General features: G+C 37.3%; 1 protein-coding gene across 8 annotated transcripts in view; it reads left to right on the plus strand.

Moving 5' to 3' along the window:
- EIF4E (eukaryotic translation initiation factor 4E) overlaps positions 1–10,372 on the plus strand; it is a 41,322-nt gene extending 30,950 nt beyond the window's left edge. For all 8 annotated transcript variants that reach the window (XM_035293274.3, XM_035293275.3, XM_054253126.2 and 5 more), the window contains 5 exons: positions 162–257; positions 2,128–2,191; positions 2,882–2,995; positions 5,070–5,209; positions 8,536–10,372. In XM_035293274.3, the coding sequence (XP_035149165.1) occupies positions 162–257; positions 2,128–2,191; positions 2,882–2,995; positions 5,070–5,209; positions 8,536–8,650 (529 nt within the window). In that variant the 3' untranslated portion in view covers positions 8,651–10,372. The remainder of the gene's footprint in view (positions 1–161; positions 258–2,127; positions 2,192–2,881; positions 2,996–5,069; positions 5,210–8,535) is intronic.
- Positions 10,373–23,413: the final 13,041 nt, after the last annotated feature.

Consider the following 23,413-nt stretch of genomic DNA (forward strand, 5'->3'; position numbering starts at 1 on the left):
CATCAGAGTTTTAAATATTTCGTCATGTATATATATACTTTTTTTTCATTTATCTGTAGATGGACAGTTGGGTTGTTTCCACCTTTTGACTGTTGTGAATAATGTTGCTTTTAACATGGGGGTGCAAGTATCATTTTTTGACATTGACTTTTTATTTTTAGATGGGCACTCTGGTTTTTTAAAAATGATAAAAGCAAAACTTGGCAAGCAAACCTACGGCTGATCTCTAAGTTTGATACTGTTGAAGACTTTTGGGCGTAAGTAACCATTTGTTTTATAATGTTTGTTGTTTTATTAGCTGTGTAGTCTTTTTATTTTTAAGTTGAATTCACAAAATGAAGTGTGAGGTGAACAATTAATGAATGTTCATCTTTTTTTATCTCACAAATGTTTGAATTGGTGATTATGCTTTATTAGTTTTATAAAACTTAAATCTTGTCATCCCTCAGCCCTGATTATTCTGTTTCTTGTCCTGAGGTATCCTTTGCTCAGGAATCCTTTATTGCCCTTAGAACTTTGGACAATTAGTTGGAACTTGTTCTTCTCTTGGTTGACAAGATACATTTGCCTCATAACCAGGTATTCCAGTGCATTGTTGGGTCCTCATTTTTGCGAACTGTTTTTAGTGGAACATCTGGAATTTCCTGTACCACAGATTTTAAGATATCAAAGGCTGAAATGTTTGGAATTCAGGGTTTGTCAAGGGAATGCCAGTATCTATCATGATACTTCATTCATTTCATTATACTTTGATCAGTATCAAGAAGAATATTGGAAATATTTTTGAAATTTTGTTTCTGATATAGCAGAAAGCTAAGAATTGGGATCATCAACTTTTGTATGACTTCAAAGCAAAATTTAAGACTGGGCTCAGTGGCTCATGCCTGTAATACTAATACTTTGGGAGGCTGAGGCAGGAAGATCACTTGCGTCCAGGAGTTCAAGACCAGCCTGGTCAACATGAGTTCCTGTTTCTCTATAAAATATGTAAATTGTAACGTCTAAATTAAGAAGTTTTGATAATTGATTCTCTTAAAAACAAAGTTAATCCAGTGTGTCTAACTTATTTGGAGAATGAGTAGGGAGGGACTATTTGAGACCATGAAAGACAAAAGTCTTTAATAAGCATAAAAGCATTGAAACTTAATAATAACTACATTTAGGTCCTAATAATTTATAGGTCTAGTTGTCTAGTTAAACTAGGGTTATTCTTCTTTGCCTGTCATCAAACATCGGGTAGTTTTTCTTATATAATTATGTTTATTTAGAACTTTTAAATAACTCCAGCCTTCTGCACACACACACACACACACACACACACACACAGCTCTTCATTCTGCTACAGAGGAAAAGATTCTTAAGAGTTGCCAATTTTTTAAAAACCAATTTTGCTGTAAGTGATTACAGGAGATCAAATGATCTAAGCCTCTTGCCTTCAGGCAAGCGACTGAGTCATTGCAAATGTTATTCTGTTATTTTGATATTTGGGAAATAGTTTAGAAATACAGATTCCAGGGTTTCATTTCATATTTAGGTGGTTATAATCCCAAGAGGTAGTGCTTGGAACTATATTTTTCTAAAATCATTTTTAAAATGATTATTGTATTGACTGACCAGCGTCAGTTAGTGGTGTTTGCGAACCATTGGTCTATTCTCCTCTTGGATATTCTCGAGGATAATAATGTTGACTCTTTTAGCCACACAATCCCGATGGTCAGGAAGTTCATCTTTTCTGTTTTTTTTTTTTTTTCCTAATGTGTTTGTGAAAAAACAAAACTGTTGATTAATTTCAGAAATTATTTCATTTACTTAAAGCCACCATATATCTCTCTTCTCAGTTTCTTACATACACACATATGTATGCACTGAGTTAACTAACATATAAAAATATATTTTTGTCAGATCAATCACTAGAAATTTTTCGAAAATTATACCTGTCATCTGAAGTTGATTATTGAACTGCTTTTAAGATCTGTTTTGTCCATTTAAGAAATTGACTTCTTAGAAACAAGTAGACATGAACTTTTATCTGTTTATTTTTCATATTTTCTAAATGTATATATGTGTAAGCACCTAAACTCTGTATTACATATTCTGTGTTTTTAATTCTCATTTTCTTTTACCTAGTCTGTACAACCATATCCAGTTGTCTAGTAATTTAATGCCTGGCTGTGACTACTCACTTTTTAAGGTATGTGTAATTGGTGATTTTTATATATTTATTATAGGACTGGGCCATTTGGTAATCATTAAGAAATCTTGCCATAAACTTAGGAGTGTTTGATAGTATGGTGAGCTGGCTGATAATTTAATTGGCTTTAGTGTGCTTTAGTATAAATATATCTTACTCTTTTTGTTTATAAAAATTGAGAGAGGGTTATTCTATGGGTACCATACTGAGATTGATTTTGATGAGCGCTTTGATTATCCAGTCTACTCCTTCCTTTATATATTTGAGCAGACTGAGTTTACCAGGCATTCTTAACCTTAGGAGCATAGGCCTTTGGAATACTTATTATTGGGCCTTGTCAGGTGTAGGGACAGGACATTCATTAACTGAAATTGAATAGTTTTTGCATGTATTTTCTAGGTATAGAAGTGTACAGAGCTTCTAAAATATGTTTGCTACTTAGAAAAAGAACCTTCAAATTAAGTGAGACTCAAGATTTACTAGCTAATAAGTGACAAAGTCAAGACTGTAATTCTGCAGTGTCATGCCTCTGGCATTAAGTTTTATGTGCTTTTTAAAAACTACATCAGCGACAGCTTTATGGAGAATAAACTGAGAAGTTAACAGTGTTGTTGCTCATTGTTTCTAATGATTATCTCTCAAAGTCAAGGTAACAATATTGTGTAATACTGGTGTCTTCTAATCCTATAGGATGGTATTGAGCCTATGTGGGAAGATGAGAAAAACAAACGGGGAGGACGATGGCTAATTACATTGAACAAACAGCAGAGACGAAGTGACCTCGATCGCTTTTGGCTAGAGACAGTAAGTTTTTAAAAGTATAAAGCAGTTTTAGAGGTAGTTTTGGCATACTGAAACTTAATATATGTTACATTTTACATATGTTACTTGATTTAAGAGGAGGATGCCCAGCACTAGAAAATCAGGGTCAGTAATTACTTTTGTTCTGTCACGTGACTTCTGTTTATAGTACAGTGAAACATCCTACCATATTGTAAGTCAGATATTTGAGTGATTGGCAGTTGACTCTCACCACCAATTTTGTGATCATTTCATTCCCCGAAAATTATAAAACCTTACATTTTGTATGATTGAAGTTGTTGCAACCCACTTACAGCATTGCTGTCTGTATTCTGAAATTTTAAATATTTATATTTTTAGAGCTGGGGTCTTGCTCTGTTACCCAGGCTGGAGTGCAGATGTTTATACGGCTCACTTCAGCCTCACCCTTTGGGTCAAGCTACCCTCCCACCTCAGCCTCTTAAGTAGCTTGGACTAGAGGTGCATGCCACCATGCCCAGCTAATTTTTAAAATCTTTTTGTAGAAATGGGATCTTGATATGCTGTCCAGGTTAGTCTCAAACTGCTAGCCTCGAGTGATCCTCCCACTTGAGCCTCTCAAAGTGCTGAAATTACTGATGTGACTCCCTGTGCCTGTCCCACTAAACTTTTTAGATCAGTGAAGCAAACAATAAAATTGTTGTGTACTGTCATTCAACGTACATACTGTGATATAACTGGAACTTTTGTCTTCACAAGACAAATTAAATATGAGATAATAGGCATTTTCTGTATACAGAGGTTCCAGACCCCAAGTTTTAGGAATGGGATTTGTAGTCTCTTTTGTATCCCTAGCGCTTGAAACAGTGCCTGGTTTATAGTTAGCACTTACTAAGTTAATCACTTAAAATGTTGAAATAAGTGACTATTTTGTTATTTTAAAGACAGGGTCTTGCTCTGTCTGTCACCCAGGCTGGAGTGCAGTGGGGCCATCATAGCTCACTGTAGCCTCCTGGGCTCAAGCACATACTGCCTTAGCCTGTCAAGTAGTTGGGACTACAGGTGCATGTCAGCACACCTAGCTACTAAATGAATGGCTTTTTAAGAAGTAATTTAATTCTGTTTTTGAGGGGGAAGATCAACAGCAAGTATCATTTTGGAATTCCACATTAAAAAGTCAGGACATTTCCATTTTTCAGTTAAAAAAAATGGTGTGGAGATGAATGGTACTAGTGATGGTTGTATAACAATTTTGAATGTACTTAACGCCACTGAACTGTACACTTAGAAATGGTGAAAATGGTAAATTTTGTTACTGATGTTTTACCACAGTTAAGAAACCCAATAGGGCCAGGCTCACACCTGTAATCTTATCACTTCAGGAAACCAAGCGAGGTATTTCACTCAGTGAAACTCACAAGTTCAAGACCAGCTTGGGCAACATGGGAAAACCGTGTCTACAAAAAACACAAAAATTAACTAGGTGTGGTGACATGTGCCTGTGTGTAGGCCCAGCTCCTCAGGAGGCTGAGGTGGGAAGATCACTTAAGCCCAGGAGGTTGAGGCTGCAGTGAGATACGATGGTGTTACTGCACTCTAGCCAGGGTGACAGCAAGACCCTTTCTCAAAAACAACAAAAAAACTCACACCATTAACAACTATTCATAAAAAATAAGAACAAGAGGCAATTAATTTAACCATGCATAAGTATTTCTGTTATTCTGTTAATTGTTTGCTTGTAAATAGAAGCAGCAGCAGAGCAAATGAGCATTATAAAATCAGCTTTTATATCTGCCATGATATTAACTGCCAAATTTGCTGAAAAAGGTGAGGACAACTGTTAATGTTTTTGGTAATAAATAAATGAATGAATATTTAAAAGGCAGGACAGATCTCCCCCTTTTCTCTTTCTCTTTCTTTTTTTCTTAAAAAGTCAGGACTGATCTGTATATGCAAATAAAATTTAGACATTTAAAAAGTTAACTCTTGATTTAAAAGCTGTCTTTAGTTTTGTGCCTATACGAATGTAGAAAAGACATTTGCAGTGTAATAGCTTGTTTATAATCTGTTAAATGTAATGTGGGATTTTTTTTTAAAGCTGCTGTGCCTTATTGGAGAATCTTTTGATGACTACAGTGACGATGTATGTGGCGCTGTTGTTAATGTTAGAGCTAAAGGAGATAAGATAGCAATATGGACTACTGAATGTGAAAACAGAGAAGCTGTTACACATATAGGGTAAGTTTTGCTGTTTGCCTACTTATTTTTACAATATTAAAATGACTAAAACAAGAAGTTATTTTATTTGTAGCTTTAGATATACTTTGGTTTGTAGATTCTGTTTTCCTTGTATTGTTTTCCTGAACACTTTCATAAGTTTGAATGGCTCTGTTGGTGCTCAGTGTCTTGTTCATATATATATTTGTGGTTTTTGTTTTTGATTTTGTTTTTTTACACCACTATTTCATTTATTTATTTATTTATTTATTTATTTATTTATTTATTTTGAGAGAGAGTCTCACTCTGTTCCTCAGGCTGTGTTGTACAGTGGCATGATCTATGCTCACTGCAACCTCCGCCTCTCGGGTTCCAGCAGTTCTCATGTCTCATCCTCTCAAGTAGCTGGGAATACTGGTGCATGTATTATTTCTTACTTTGAAAGTACTGTTTGAAAAAAGTACTATTTTGAAAAAGCTAATGTATGCTCATAATAAAAATAATTCAGTGAGTATTGACAAATAGTATATGTGCATTTAAAGCATGTGAATTTTCATTAAATTTGTATGACATAAAACATAGAATTTTCATTAAATTTACATGACATATCTTGGTTTTTATTCATATTTAAAACCCATATATGTGGGGGGTTTTTGACCACTTTTGGAAATTTTATTCTTTGCAAAAATGATGGTTTTGTTGTTGTTGGTGGTGGTGGTGTTTTTCTTTTGTTTTGTTTTGTTTTCTGAGACAGGGTCTTACTGTGTTATTCAGGCAGGAGTGCAGTGGTGCAGTCATGGCTCACTGTAGCCTCAGCCTCCTGGTGATCCTCCCACCTCAGCCACCAGAGTAGCTGGAACTACAGGCGCATACCACCACGTCTGGCTCATTTTTTTGTACATTTTGTAGAGAAGAGATTTTGCTGTGTTGCCCAGACTGGCCATGAACTCCTGGACTTGATCAGGCCACCTCAGCCTTTCAAAGTGCTGAGATTACAGGCGTGAGCCACCATGCTAAACCAGCTGGCATTTTTTTCTAACTAAGATTTCTTTTTACCTCAATTATATTAGTAACATTTGACTCACAATTTTATGTTAAAATTAAGTGCTGGTCAGTCAGTGGTCATAAAATGTTTGGTTTGCCCTGTTGTGATTTTTTTCAAATATTATTAATTTTTCTTTTTAAAATTAATTTTTTGAGACAGTTACACTCTGTTGCCCAGGTTGGAGTGCAGTAGCACGATCTCAGCTCATTGCAACGTCCCCCACTTGGGTTTAAGTGACTCTCTTGTCTCAGCCTCCTCAATAGCTGGGATCACAGGCCTGAGCCATGACAGCATTTTTTGTAGAGACAAGGGTTTTGCTGTGTTGGCCAAGCTGGTGTTGAACTCCTGGCCTCAAGTGATCTGCCTGTCTCAGCCTCCCAAATTGCTGGGATTTCAAGCGTGATCCACCGCTCTCAGCCATGTATTTTTCTGTGAACATAATTTATTTCTAGATCAAAAGGTATAGGGATTTTCTACATTTCATGCTGTATAGGGTTCACTAAGAGAAAGGAGTTGATCTGTCATCATATTTTAATGTTTCTGCCAGCATCAAAACCCAATTGTGGAGGTTTTACTTTATTTTAAACAAGAATTAGAGAAATTAATAATTTTTTTTCTATGGAAGTTTTGTATTTTTGTCAATATTAAATGCTTTTGAGTCTATATTAAGACTTCAGATTTTCAAAGAAAGATTCTTTTTTTAACCCTTCCAATTTGCGTTAGTCTTGCTTTCTGGTGTTTTCAATAATTAAGTATAATTCAAAGGAATGCATTGCATTGTAATGCAAATTTAATAATTATCACTTTACCATAAAATTTCTTTTTAATACTTTATTTTAGGGGGAAGGTGGTAAATCTTTTGGAAGGTATGAAAAAACTATCTTAGTATTGTGTTGGAGGATTTAACTCCATTAGTATGTTTGTTCCGTGATTGATTGATTGAGACAGAGTTTCATTCTTGATGTCCAGGCTGGAGTGCAGTGACGCAATCTAGGCTCACTACGACCTCCACCTACCGAGTTCAAGTTTGCCGCAGCCTCCAGAGTAGCTGGGATTATAGGCATGCACCAACATGCCCAGCTAATTTTGTATTTTTAGTAGAGATATGTTGGTCAGGGTGGTCTTGAACTCCTGACCTCAGCTAATCTGCCCGCCTCCGCCTCCCAAAGTGCTGGGATTACAGGTGTGAGCCACCACGCCTGGCTATTCCTTTATTTGTATTTGATATTGCTTATTTTTGAATTTTTGCTATATTCCTTCCCTCCTTTTTTTTTTTTGAGACAGAGTCTCACTCTGTTGCCCAGACTGGAGTGCAGTGGCACGATCTCAGCTCACTGCAACGTCTGCCTCCTGGGTTCAAGTGATTCTCCTGCCTCAGCCTCCCAAGTAGCTGGGACTACAGGCGCATGCCACTACACCCAGATAAGTTTTTGTTTTTAGTAGAGTTGGGGTTTCACCATCTTGATCTCCTGACCTTGTGATCCACCTGCCTTGGCTTCCCAAAGTGCTGGGATTATAGGTATGAGCCACTGGGCCAGCCTTATTATTTTCTTAAAGATTCAAATTTTTAAGGTGACATATGAAGCTCTCTTCCTCTGAAAACTTGTCAGCCTTATCTCATATTCACTTTACTTATGAGCCATAGCCACACAGTCTAATTTTTATTTCTCAGCTCTCAGATGTGCTCATTCTCTTAACATTATCCTTTTGACCTCATGATATTTAAAGGGGTGACTTCTCTAATTTTGTAGATGAGATTAGAATCTCCTTGTTATACAGTATCACAGCCCCTATATTTACTCTTTGGCACTTGTGACAAGTGCCATTTTGTTCTTGGAAACGTGTGCATGAGTCACGTCTTACTTGAAAATTAGATTGTCAAGTTCTAAATTAAATAGATTAATTTAGAACATAATTTCTAACTATTGCATAATTTCTAATCTATGCAATATGTTCTAAAAAAATATTGCATTTTTAGTGGGCTGGGTGTGGTGGTGGGTGCCTGTAATTCCAGGTACTCGGGAGGCTGAATCGCTTGAAACTGGGAGGTAGAGGTTGTAGTGAGCCGAGACTGCGCCATTGCACTCCAGTCTGGGTAACGAGCAAAAATCCATAAATAATGTAATTAACCAGGAATATTGCAAAAATGGAAGAGTAAATTATGCTAAAAGAGTAAATTATGCTAATTTCCTGTTGTACTCTCAAGTCTGTATTTTATAATATAAAGACTAATAACACTAAATTTTTAAATTTATTTACTTGTGAATAAAAATTAATGGCTACTTTTTTTTTTTTCTTCTAGGAGGGTATACAAGGAAAGGTTAGGACTTCCTCCAAAGATAGTGATTGGTTATCAGTCCCATGCAGACACAGCTACTAAGAGCGGCTCCACCACTAAAAATAGGTTTGTTGTTTAAGAAGACACCTTCTGAGTATTCTCATAGGAGACTGCGTCAAGCAATCGAGATTTGGGAGCTGAACCAAAGCCTCTTCCAAAAGCAGAGTGGACTGCATTTAAATTTGATTTCCATCTAAATGTTGCTGAGATATAAGAGAAGTCTCATTTGCCTTTGTCTTGTACTTCTGTGTTCATATATATATATATATTTTTTGGCTAGAGTGTCCACTATCCCAATCAAAGATTTACAGTACACATCCCCAGAATCCATAAATGTGTTCCTGGCCCACTCTGTAATAGTTCAGTAGAATTACCATTAATTACATACATTTTACCTATCCACAATATTCAAAAAACAACTTGACATTTCTCTACTTTACAGGAAAAAAATTCTGTTGATGTTCTATTGTATGCAGGAGCATATTTTGCTGTTTTGAAAGATTATGATGCATACAGTTTTCTAGCAATTTTCTTTGTTTCTTTTTACAGCATTGTCTTTGCTGTACTCTTGCTGATGGCTGCTAGATTTTAATTTATTTGTTTCCCTACTTGATAATATTAGTGATTCTGATTTCAGTTTTTCATTTGTTTTGCTTTTGTTTTTTTCCTCATGTAATATTGGTGAAGGATCCAGGAATATGACACAAAGGTGGAATAAACATTAATTTTGTGCATTCTTTGGTAATTTTTTTGTTTTTTTTGTAACTACAAAGCTTTGCTACAAATTTATGCATTTCATTCAAATCAGTGATCTATGTTTGTGTGATTTCCTAAACATAATTGTGGATTATAAAAAATGTAACATCATAATTACATTCCTAACTAGAATTAGTATGTCTGTTTTTGTATCTTTATGCTGTATTTTAACACTTTGTATTACTTAGGTTATTTTGCTTTGGTTAAAAATGGCTCAAGTAGAAAAGCAGTCCTATTCATATTAAGACAGTGTAAAAAACTGTAAATAAAATGTGTACAGTGAATTGTCTTTTAGACAACTAGATTTGTCCTTTTATTTCTCCATCTCTATAGAAGGAATTTGTACTTCTTATTGCAAGGCAGTCTCTATATTGTGTCTTTTGTGGTGTCTTCCATGTGAATAGTATAAGTTTGGAGCACTAGTTTGATTATTATGTTTATTACAATTTTTAATAAATTGAATAGGTAGTATCATATATATGGAATTAAATTGATGTGGCTATCTTTGTTTTTTTTATAAAGTAAGGCACAGTCCTTCAGTCTTAGGTAAATAATGTACTCTCTTAATATGTTAATACTCATGAGAATTGGGATCTGACGCATCACCATTTGATTAGTGAATTGAGTTGTTTGTATGTAAGTTTCAAAATGATAGTATAGGGAAAAGACAGGTGGTGGGGATGTATGCATTAAGAATTTTGTTGGTGTTGCAATCTAAATCGAATGGAATAAACAGGTATTAAGCCATTTATAGTGATAAATTGTTGTAGTATGGTATTCTGTAAACTCGAAAACTTGATCTACTATTTGTAGGTATCATTTGAAAACAAACTTGAAAATATTTTGTACATAGTACATACTTGTATAGTGCTGTGAAATGAAGTATGGCTATCAGACCAAAGGATAAGCCAAGCTCTAGGTAGCCGAATGGAAATTACTAGTTTGAGAAGAAAATTTGTCTTTGAATGGTGACTATGACTTAATCATTTTAAAACTGATAAACTTGACAAAAACCATGTATGAAATAAACATGAAATTAATAGCACTGATTTCATTGTAGAATTTTAAAATAGTTTAAGGGGTACCACAGGTTATTACAGTACTCTCTCAATGCCACAAACACCTCTTGTTCAGTATTCTGAAAATACTGAATCTTTTGTTTTTATTATAATCTCAGCATGCAGTACATAATATATGCTGGTTAAACTTGGGTAATTGGTTAAGCTGACTTACTGTCTGTGTTGATATGTATAGTTCTGAGCACTTGAAGAGCTTGCTTAAAAGTGATGGTGGTGCCGGGTGTGGTGGCTCACACCTGTAATCCCAGCACTTTGGGAGGCCGAGGCGGGTGGATCACGAGGTCAACAGATCAAGACCATCCTGGTCAACATGGTGAAACCCCGTCTCTACTAAAAATGCAAAAGATTAGCTGGGCATGGTGGTGTGTGCCTGTAATCCCAGCTACTCAGGAGGCTGAGGCAGGAGAATTGCCTGAACCCAGGAGGCGGAGGTTGCAGTGAGCCGAGATCGCGCCATTGCACTCCAGCCTGGGTAACAGGAGCGAAACTCTGTCTCAAAAAAAAAAAAAGTGATGGTGTTGGTGGTATGTTGGTAATGGGTGGGACTGAAATAGTGTATCTATTAGAAATTAATGTTGTATTTCCTGAATTCTAAGATGAAGTCCAGTTTTAAGAAGCATCAGCTCATAGGGGGAAAGGAGGAATAATACATTAAATGTATACAGTTCAAATTTTTGAAGTAACTAATTTGTAGCATTTGATTATTGTTATTACCATTTTAGAATCATGATTTTATTTTAAACCTTTTTTCTGGGGACAAGAAAGGATGATAAATTACTCTCAATCACTTTGGGCAGTTGCCACTTTAGTACAGTGATTAAGCAACTTTTATAACTATTAGCACCTTCTTTAAATGTAAAATTAGGTTATATGTTATTTTCAACTTACTCTTTTCTCTCTGTTTAACAAGATATTATAAATAGATGTATTTTCATAATAGAGAATTGAAATAGGATTTTAGTGGACACTTTTATTGTAGGAATGTGACATATTTCATTTAATAAATTTAATGTTGACTGTCCCAATTCTATAGAAGGATTTAATGAATATTATGTAATTAAATAATTATAACACATAGTAATAATTTATATACCAGGCAGTATTCCAGTCACTTTACATGCACATTAACTCGCACAATAATCTTTTGAGATGTAGGTACTGTTGCTGAGAATTTAAGTAACTTTTGCTTGTAAGTTGCAAAGGGTGGATTTGATTTCTGGAAATTGGGTGCCAGAGACAATAATTACATAACACTTTTTCCATAGGGTATAGCCTAATATAGTAAATGATCTCAGCTTGTTATATGTTGGGCATACAAACATGTCTCTGTTTCACTCCCCTTGGTAATGAATCTAATAAAAGATGGAAATTTTCCCTAGATTGACTGTATTAGTTGGGGAAGTTTGGAGGCAAAGGTACGGGAGTTTTCAGGAGTCTAGTGTAAGTAAATATAGTCACATGCTATATAAGGAAGTTTTGGTCAGCAACAGACCACATATCGGGTGGTGGGCCAGTAACATAACACTGTATCTTTACTGTTCCTTTTCTATGTTTTATTATGTTTAGATACACAAATACCATGTGGAGTATTCAGTATGGTAACACGCTGTACAGGTTTCTAGCCTAGGAGCAGTAAGACTTTGATAAAGCTTGCATTTGTAGTAGGTTATACCATCCAGGTTCATGTGAGTACACAATGGAATCACCTAATGACCCATTTCTCAAAACATATCCCCATCATTAAGCAATGCATGCTCATGTTTTCATATACATTTTTAAGCTTCTGTATTCTAAGTGGCAAAATAAGGCAAAATTGTTCAAATTGATAATTGAGATTCTTAAATGCTAAAGTTTCAAAAGGATAATTTTAGGCATTGTGACAAAGCAAGTGTTTTAAAGTTAATGACAAGTCTATGCATCTTTTACCTCTAATTGTTTCTTACAATATGTCTTGTGTTATTGAGTAGTAACATAATAAATGTCAGATCCTTTTTACACAGATTCAAGAGTTTAGGCCAGATTAACATTAACAAAACCAGCATATCTCTCAAGGTCAGTGTAGAAATTGTGTGTGTCTGGAAACTTCTATAGCAAGTTTATATTACTGTGACATTAATATGTCATCACTTTTCTAGTAATGTTTTTAAAATAATATATCTTAAAGGCTAGGCATAGTGGCTTATATCTGTTATCCCAGTACTTTGGGAGGCCGAGGTAGCAGGACTGGTTAAGTCCAGGAGTTCAACACCAGCCTGGGCAACAAAGTGAGACCCCATCTCTACAAAATTGAAAAGTGTTTGTGTGTGTGTCATGACACACACACACACATATATATAAAGTATGTCTGGCAGAGTGCAGTTTAAGGGTTAGAACTGGTCCCTCACATAGGGTGTGAGAAACTCTGCTCACAGGTTTCTTTCCCCCTTAGCCCTGGGCATCTCATTTGCCCATCATTCCCTAAAACAACCAGGTCTGTTAGGTCCACAGTTTTCATCTTCAGTTAATGGATTTGGTGTCAAAATTTTAGTCCTGTTCTGTGGCATCTTAAAATGTTGTGTCCTGCTTTACTAATGAATTCCAAAGTAGTCATTAGGTAGCCTTCCTACTTCTTAGATGGTTTAGAGTTCGATATTCTTAGGACTGTTCCACTGGTAGAAGCAAAAAGTGAAATTGTAGGCATGTGATCACATGTGCCTATGTTGCTTCTTTTCCAATTTAGGGGAATTAATTTTCATATTTTAATCTTGCAGCTTTTTCTGTATTTCATACACTGATTTCTCATAGTTGTGCACAGAACTCACTTCCCTGTCTTTTCTGGAAAAATATGTATGTATACTCATACATATGTATTGAGCACCTCTATTTACTCTGTTTCATGTGCTGAGCATAGAGCAAGAAAAGAATGGTTGGGACCCTGCTCCAAAGAAGTTTTAAAAGCAGACTTATGTTAAAATGCATGAGTCTGGCCGGTAGCAGTGGCTCCTGCCTGTAATACCAGCACTTTAGGAGGCTGAAGCGGGTTGATCACATGAAGTCAGGAGTTGGAGACCAGCCTGGCCAACATGGTGAAACCCTGTCTCTACTAAAAATACAAAAATTAGCCAGGCATGGTGGCGTGCACCTGTAATCCCAGCCACTTGGGAGCCTGAGGGGAATTGCTTGAACGCAGGAGGCGGAGGTTGCCGGTGAGCCAAGATTGCGCCACTGCACTCCATCCTGGGTGCTGGCAACACGCCATCTTAAAAAGCATGCATCTGTCTGTGAGGTTCTACAAATTGCTTTTGTTATTGAAAATAGAACTAGGGTTTTATTACTGAGGATTATGTAGTCTATAGAGGTAAATATTAAATGAGGTTTGGTTTTTTGTTTTTGAGACGGAGTCTTGCTTTGTCACCAGGCTGGAGTGCGGCAGCACAATCTTGGCTCACTGCAACCTCCCCCTCTGGGGTTCAAGCAATTCTGCCTCAGCCTCCCAGGTAGCTGGGACTATAGGCACATGCAACCACGCCCAGCTAATTTTTGTATTTTTAGTAGAGACAGTTCCACCATGTTGGCCAGGATGGTCTGGATCTCTTGAACTTGTGATCCTCCCGACTCGGCCTCCGAAAGTGTTGGGATTGCAGGTATGAGCCATGTCCAGCGCTGGTTTGTTCTACATAGTCTTCCAGCTCCATTGATTATAAATAAATCACATTCCAGGAGACCCTAGCAAACCAGTATAAGCAAATTACAGCTTTTGCAAGACTGTTTCTACTTTTATATTACTGAACTCTATATGATTGTCTGAGTAAAATTTTGTGGCTCTTTTTTGAGTATGTGATTGTACTTTAAATTTTTTTCACCATTCAGTTAACATTTTTTAGCATAGTGTAGTATTTTACATGCAATTGTGTCTGCACTGCAGACACCTTCCCAAAATACTGATCTTTTTTTCTTTAATGTTTGACCAAATATAATACATGCTTTTTGTTTTTTGTTTTGAAATAGTCTTGCTCTATCACACAGGCTGGAGTACATGGCATACTCTCGGCTCACTGCAACCTCTGCCTCCCAGGTTCAAGCGATCCTCCTGCCTCAGCCTCCAGGCATCTCCCTGGAATTACAGGTACCCACCACCACACCCAGCTAATTTGTATTTTTAGTAGAGATGGGGTTTTGCCATGTTGGCCAGGCTGGTTTCGAATTCCTGACCTCGTGATCTGTTGGGGTCTGGCACATCTGCCGGGGGGCTGCTGACCTGTGGGAGTCCCCGAGACTGCCAACGTAGATGTCTAGTTCAACCTGAGGGAGAGAGTGCACGGAAGTGAAAGAAGAAAGAAAAGCGGAGTCTGGAGGTCTGCGTGACTTGTAGTCAAGCAGCAGCTTTATTTTTATGGGTTACGGCTTTTATACCTTTTTTCTTGTTATATTTACATTAGCTCAGCATTTACTTTAGCTTAGCATTTACTTTAGCTCAGCAGAAAAAGGGGGGTAAACATAAAAGGGAGCAGAAAAAGGGGGGTAAACATAAAAGGGAGCAGAAAAAGGGGGGTAAACATAAAAGGGAGCAGAAAAAGGGGGGTAAACATGGAACAGAAACCACATAAAAATAGTTATCAAGGGCTTGTGATAACAGCTCACAAAGCAGTTTAAAGGGGCTTGTGGTAATAGCTTACAAAGCAGTTTAAAGGTTAATATATGTTTTTTAAGAGTACACAGTGCAATCAAACAATGGTGTCCTCATGGTGGCTTGTTAATTATGTTTTCCATCAGGAGGTAGAGCAAAGGCTCAGCTCCTGAGAAAATATGGGCAGGGGTCCTTGCCCCTCTCAGGCATCTCAATTGCAGCAAGTCTGTTGCTTACACAGAGATTAAAGGGGATATGAAAGCAGTCAGCATGCCCTTGTAAACTGCAGGCCTTTGCTCTGTATCTTGTTTTTGCCTCAGTGGCTCAGCCCACGACCCTTGCCTCAACTCAACAGCCCTCGAGAGCGGGGGGAGAGCAGATAGGTCCAGCAGCCAAATAGGGCAAGTCACACTAGCTATCTCAAGCCTTTGGCGCGAACACTGCAGTGATCCACCTCCCTCGACCTCCCAAAGTGCTGGGATTACAGGTGTGAGCCGCTGTGCCCGGCCCCCACTGTTGTTTTTCAAGGTGCCACTCAAATTTCTTGTAAATGTCTAGAAACTTGGGCATATACTAGATGTACAGTGTGGCTGGGCACAGTGGCTCATGCCTGTAATTCCAGCATTTTGGGAAGCCAAGGTGGCTGGATCACCTAAGGTCAGGAGTTTAAGACCAGCCTGACCAACATGATGAAACCTCATCTTTACTAAAATTAGAAAAATTAGCTAGGTATGGTGGTACACGTCTGTAATCCCAGCTACTCAGGAGGCTGAGGCACAGGAATCGCTTGAACCCAGGTGGCAGAGGCTGCAGTGAGCCGAGATTGCACCACTCCTTTCCAGCCTGGGCAACAGAGCCAGATTCTCTCTCAAACAAAAACAAAAAACGGATGTACAGTATGTGTAACTTTTTTCTTTGGACACAAAATTCTGTTAGCATTGTTGTCTCATTTTTACTTGTCATGGTGCATGTAAATAGAACGCATTATTTTTAATGTCTGGTGTTCCATTGTACACACGTATCTCCTGTTGATTGAATTTTTGCCTTCACAGACCGTCGAGTTGTTTCTGTATCTTTTTACACTAAGCATAATAAAGACGGATTGATTTTCTTCATCAATACCAAGTGGCACTTACCATCTACCCCTTCAACACCCAAACCATTATTTTTCTTTTTTTCTTTCTTTTTTTTAATATACCTAAGGTCTGGGTTACATATGCAGTACATGCAGGTTTGTTATATAGGTACATACGTGCCATGGTGGTTTGCTGCACCCATCAACCCATCATCTACATTAGGATTTCTCCTAATGCTATCCCTCCCCTAGCTCCCCACCGCCTTTCAGGCCCCGGTGTGTGATGTCCCCCTCCTTGTGTCCATGTGTTCTCACTGTCAATTCCCACTTACGAGTGAGAACATGCGGTGTTTGGTTTTTTGTTCTTGTGTCAGTTTGCTGAGAATGATGGTTTCCAGCTTCATCCATGTCCCTGCAAAGGACATGAAGAACTCATCCTTTTTTATGGCTGCACAGTATTCCGTGGTGTATATGTGCCACATTTTCTTTATCCAGTCTATCATTGATGGGCATTTGGGTTAGTTCCAAGTGTTTGCTATTGTGAACAGTGCCACAGTAAACATACATGTGCATGTGTCTTTATAGTAGAATGATTTGTAATCCTTTGGGTAGATACCCAGTAATGGGATTGCTGGGTCAAATGGTATTTCTGGTTCTAGATTCTTGAGGAATCGCCACACTGTCTTCCACAATGGTTGAACTAATTTACACTCCCACCAACAATGTAAAAGTGTTCCTATTTCTCTACATCCTCTTCAGCATCTCTCGTTTCCTGACTGTTTAATGATCACCATTCTAACTGGTGTGAGATGGTATTTTATTGTGGTTTTGATTTGCATTTTTCTCATGATCAGTGATGATGAGCTTTTTTTTCCATATGCCAACCCATTCTAATCCATGTATACAGATCATCTGTTTTGTCATTGTGTTCTATAATGCAGCTTTGCAAGTTATGCAGTTTTGGTCTTCATGAAATTTTTTCAGATTGATTTTAATGTATTTTCTTCTAATGAGTCAACATTGTTATACACATAATTTATTTGCTGGATTGTACTCTTTCCCGAAGATGGGCTATGAACTATTATCTACTTTCATTTTACCTATTTACCTGTAAATACTGATAAAACAATCAAATGCACTGATATTGGACCTAGTTTTATTGTTATGCCTTATAATAAATTTAACTTCACAATTTTCTAAATGAGAGCATTTCCCAAACACATCTTTATGGTTGTAACCAGTTTCCCTTGGCATCTGATTGTTTTTATTTTTTTATTTTTATTTTTTTGAGACAGAGTTTTGCTCTTGTTGCCCAGGCTGGAGTGCGATGGCACGATCTCAGCTTACCACAACCACCGCCTCTTGGGTTCAAGTGATTCTCTTGCCTCAGCCTCCCAAATAGCTGAGATTACAGGCATGCACCACCACACCCAGCTAATTTTGTATTTTTAGTAGAGGCGGGGTTTCTCTGTGTTGGTCAGGCTGGTCTTGAAACTCCTGACCTCAGGTGATTTGCCAGCCTCGGCCTTCCGAAGTGCTGGGATTATAGGCATGAGTCGCTGCGCCGAGCCATTGCGTCTGGGCTAGTTTGCTTTTTAAGAGCATTATTTTTCTGCTTTATTTTGTGACTTCAACATTTGACTCAATGTTGGGTGAATGATTTGTGTATGATGCCTGACATCATGTTTTGATGTGTAGGATATGCCACAGGACATGTGAGGCGTAAGATTTGTCCCAACTTGAACCTGGTTTGTATTGTTTATGTCAAGGTGTTAAGCATATTAGATATACTATTGGGACTCTGTGTTCTAGCTCTGACTTTTAGATTTATTATCTTGGTTAAATATCACAATGTCCTGCATGTCTCCACACACAGTTTTGTAACTGAGTCAGAATGGTAAGTGATTATTAAGCACATTTTTTTCTCCTTCCAGGAAACCACTATTTTCCTCTTCCATATGCTGTTTTGTAAGTAGTACTTTATGAAGGTTGTCTTCAAATGTTTGTGTCTTCCATTTCTACTGCCCTTGGATTATCCATTCTGTCACTTTGTGCCAATCACTTTTAAACTTTTAAGTTCAGGGGTGCAAGTGCAGGTTTGTTACATAGGTAAACTGTGTCATAGAACTGTACAGATTATTTCATCACCCATGATGATGGGTGACAGATTATTACATCACCCATGTATTAAACCTAGTATGCGCTAGTTGTTGTTTGTTTGTTTTTTCTTTGATCCTCTCCCTCCTCCCATCCTCCACCCTCTGAAAGGCCTCATTGTGTGCTGTTCCCCTCTATGTGTCCATGTGTTCTTATCATTTAGCTCCCACTTATAAGTGAGAATGTGGTGTTTGGTTTTCTCTATGCTGCATAGTATTCTGTAGTGTAAATATATATATACCACATTTTCTGTATCCAGTCTATCATTAATAGGCATTTAGGTTGATTCCATGTTTTTGCTATTGTGAATAGTGCTGCAGTGAACATACATATGCATGTCTTTTTATAATAGAATAATTTGTATTCCTTTGGGTATATACCCAGTTATGGGATTGCTGGATTGAATGCTATTTAGGTCTTTAATGAATCACCACACAGTCTTCCACAATGGTTGGACTAATTTACACTCCCACCAACAGTGTATAAGTGTTCCATTTTCTCCACAACCTTGTCAGCATCTGTTATTTTTGACTTTTTAATCATAGCCATTCTGACTGCTCACATCTATTTTATAAATAAAATTTTATTGAAATGGTCTTACCCATTTATTTACATATATCCATGGCTGTTTTTGTGCCACAGTGGCGGAGTTGTCTTAAAGTAGACAGAGACTATTTGGCTGCAAAGCCTGAGATATGTACTAACTGGTTCCTTATGAAAAAAGTTTGCTGACCACCTTGCTCTAAATGTCTTGTAGTGATGGTGGTGTTGGCAAAAAACAAATAGCTTACTCTCTTTCAATTTCCCTTTTACTTGCTGCAAACTCCTAACACCATTGATGACTTTGTCCACAGTCAACTAAGCTTGGTTTACATTGATCTACTTCCTCTCACCTTCCATGTAGGCAGTGTTTCCAAGTCCACTGCAGTTTTTATTTGTCTTCTGATTGTCCCTGTCTCACTTATCTTAAATGACATGACAGCTGATCTCCCTATTTTGCCTTTGCCCTCAGATATGCTCATTGTTGTTTTGCCTGTTAGGTGTTCTTTTTCTACTCTTTAGAAAGCAACCAAGGAAACCAGGGTTCTCTCAAAGTGGAATATACTGAAACTTAAGCTATTATTATAATGATAGTTGGTGTTTTGAATTATAAAAACGATTCTAGGTGGTTTCTGAATCATCCAATAAAGCCGTAAGACTAGCTTAGTACTTCCTGGATTATCTAAAGCAGCATGTGGTGTGCATTTATTTGTTCATTGTCTTATTGCAGGAAGTAAATTTAAAAATGAAGAAAGGGAGCATGTGAAAAAAAGATTAAACCAAAAGTAAGCTTAGCATGCCAAATGCATTCCGTAAAGCCCGTTCTAAGTGACCACTCTAAGTGAAGCAATTTACTCAAAGATGCTGATGTCATGCTTGGGCAACTGTCATTTGTGGGATACAATGTCTGCCCTAAGAAATCTAGTAGGCTGGCTGGGCATGATGGCTCATGCCTGTAATCCCTGCACTTTGGGAGGCCGAGGCGAGTGGATCACCTGAGGTCAGGAGTTCAAGACCAGCCTGGCCAACATGATGAAACCCCATCTCTACTAAAAATACAGAAAGTTAGCTGGGTGTCATGGTGTGCACCTATAATTCCAGCTACTCAGGGGGCTGAGGCAGGAGAATCGCTTGAACCACGGAGGCAGAGGTTGCAGTGAGCCGAGGTTGTGCCACTGTACTCCAGCCTGGGCAACAAGAGCAAAACTCCATCTCAAAAAAAAAAAAAAAAAAAAAAGAAAAAGCAGTCTGTGCCAATGGAAGACAAGATCCAATAGATATTTTACGGTAATATTAAAGAAAAAATAGCCATCCTCTCCAGAAAAGTACATGCATGTTTGGGAGGCAGACAATCTAAGTTCACATTCTAGTTCTGCTATTAGCTGTATAAACTTAGTCAACGTTAACTGAGCTTTCTAAGCTAGTTTCCTCATTTGTGAAACAAGGAGTAATATCTGTATCAGAGGGTGGTTGCGAGACTTTATAAATGAATTCCCAGGTGTACAGAATGTAGTGTATTGTTTAGTGTGTAGCAAACGTTTAATGGATGTCAGCCTTCCCTATGTCTCCAAGAAGAAACACCTACAGTGTGAGTAATGCAGTGACTATGTAACTCTTATGTTTTGTTTTTGCTTTTGAATTTGTAGAGGTCGTCAATGCAGGTTGATAAAATGATACAAAATGCAATTCTGTAAATGTAACTGAGTGGTGGATCAGCCACATTTTGAGGCCCAAGTTTATAGTCCAGCCCAATTTATACAGTCTCAGCGTGTAATATATGGTTCTTCATCTAATACATCCTGAAAAAGTTACGTGTTCTTCACCCCACGATGGCTACACCTTGATGATTATCATTTGCTACGTATACATCAAATTATATACTACTGAACTTTATATATCTCCTGAAGTTGCACTCAGCAGAAATCTTGGCTGAGGATCCTTGTATAGTATTCCCAGATTAAGGCCCCCCCGATCTAGAGGGATGGTAATAGATGCATAAATCTTTAAATCAGTGGTTAAGTCTGTTAGACCCAGCACCTCATATGTAAAATCAGTGCACACTATTATCCTGAAGTGAAATTCATGTGTATATAACTTGCTTATCTACTCTTTTTAAAGAAAAAAGTCCTAACTGGAGAATAATAGAGATAATATAATAGGAGAAATAAGAGGGCAGTCGTTTTAAGTAAAATATTTGTTTTAGTTCCCACATAACTACATAATGAAGTAGTCTGATAATTGAACCTCTACCTAGTATCAGTGTGCACATGACAAGTTTTAAACGTAGGCTATGAAATAAGTTTTTCTGAAATGGGGCACAACACTTAGTAACTAAGTTCTGGACAAAAATACATCTTTTTCTCAAATTACATATGGTTTTCCTGGAAAATTCAGAATATATTAAAGGTGCACAAAAAATACTTAGTGCTAGATAATGTTGGGAAATTGAATTCAATTCAAATGTTCACTATTATGAATAGATTATTTTAAAATTACATAAATATCTGGCAAGATATTTGAATGCCATTTGAGATGCCAGCTCTTAGATGTGTAGTAGTGCCAGAAGCACTTTGCCAGTAATTGTTCCAACCAAAGCGTCCCATAAGTTTTCACTGGTACAGCAGTGCTCACTGGTGCTATGTCCATTGAGAACCAGTCCTATAGATCAGTGCTTTTCAAATGCACTGTGCACATGAACCAGCTGGTCATTCTGACTATGCTTGCAGTCAGGTCTGTGATTTAGCATTTCTAAGGAGCTCCCAAATGATTTCAGATACTCTTTATAATTCATGTACTACATTTAAAAAATCTATTTTTTGTTGATAATTGTATGTATTTATGGGGCATGTGTGATATTTTGATAAAATGCAGACAATGTGTAATGATCAAATCTGGATATTTAGCATCTTTATCACATGTAGAATTTATTTGTTCATGTACCTACATTTTGAAAGTGTTAAGGCATAATGCCCTGTATCTGTGTTATCCAAAATGGTAGCCACTATCCACATATGGCTATATAAAGTTAATTAAATAAAATTCACCAATTCCTCATACTAGCTGCATTTCAGGTACTCAATACATGTGGCTAGTGGTTATTATTTTGGACAGTGCAGGTATTTCTACTACCTCCAAAAGTTCTATTGGACAGCTGTGCTATATGCATTTTTTTCTCAGGTGAGCTTTTAATGTTTCAAATGGCAGTACATTTTACTTTTGGACAAGTATCTGAAGAGCAGTCATATGCTTTGAGAGCTGAGCTTAAATAAGATTGTTGTTCTTATTGTTGAGTCTGATAATGAAATGTACCTGATTGGAATGCCACCAAATCATCTTAGCAGTGGGTCAAGGTTCTGCTGCAAAGAGTTCTAAAGCATAAAGTGTTTTTCAAAAAGTTTCTTACTGCAACCTACAGTAAGAAATACATTCTATATTGTGGCTCAGTTCATGTAGATATATGTATACACCAAAACCAAAGTTTCATTAAGTGATTCTCAGTGTTACCATATGGAATGCATTTTGAGAATTTTTTTTTTTTTTTTTTTTTTAGGCAGAGTCTCCCTCTGTCACCTAGGCTGGAGTGCTATGGCACAGTCCTGGCTCACTGCAACCTCCACCTCCTGGGTTTAAACGATTCTCCTGCCTCAGCCTCCCAAGTAGCTGGGACTATAGGTGTGTGCCACCACGCCCAGCTAATTTTTTGTATTTTCAGTAGAGATAGGATTTCACTATATTGGCCAGGCTGGTCTCAAACTCCTGGCCTTGTGATCCACCTGCCTCGGCCTCCCAAAGTGCTAGAATTACAGGCGTGAGCCATGGCATCTGGCCTGTGCTTTGAGATTTTCTATGCTAGTCTATTTCATTTAAAAACTTAAAAAAAATTTTAGAGACAGAATCTCACTATGTATCCTAGGCTGGAATGCAGTGACTATTCACAGGTGCCATCATGGTGCACTACAGCCTCAAATTCTGGGCTCAAGCCATCTTCCCACCTCAGCCTCTATAGTAGCTAGGATTATGCATTCGTGCCACACAACTGCATTTTTTTGTAGTCAGTAACAATCTGAAGTTTGAAAAAGTGCAACAAAAAGTATCTGTGGTAATGTGGGCTATGAAAATTGCAAAGCAGTTTATAACAATTGACCACCTTGGTCATAAGAAATTCTCTCTGAAGCCTTCATTGTTTGTTTACAATTGGTTAATTTAACTTCAAGTTATACCCTTAACATAAATACAAAATATATCCCTAAATAATTGAATGGATCATTTTGTTACATGGCACTGTTAACTATTAATCAGCTAAATAATCTGTCAAAAGTGTAATGCTGGTCTTAGATAGGTTCTCTGTGGAATATGTTTTGCAGGGTGTAGGGGGACAATGATGGAACATTTAATTACATTGCCAGACTGGTTGCTTATTTAAGGTCTCGCAATTCATGACCATAAGCCTATGTCATCTGCAATAACATGAATGCTTCTTTTTGTTTTGTATAGCTGGAGAGCCCATATTTACCTTATCCAAATGTGGTGTCATGTTGTTACAAATTAAAAAGAAGGTGGAGGCAATATGCATGTTCCTTTTTATACCACTAGAATTCTGATCCATTAAAAGATGTTTTTATTACTCAA

This window comes from Callithrix jacchus, chromosome 3, assembly GCF_049354715.1.
Source record: "Callithrix jacchus isolate 240 chromosome 3, calJac240_pri, whole genome shotgun sequence".
Lineage (NCBI taxonomy): Eukaryota > Metazoa > Chordata > Mammalia > Primates > Cebidae > Callithrix > Callithrix jacchus.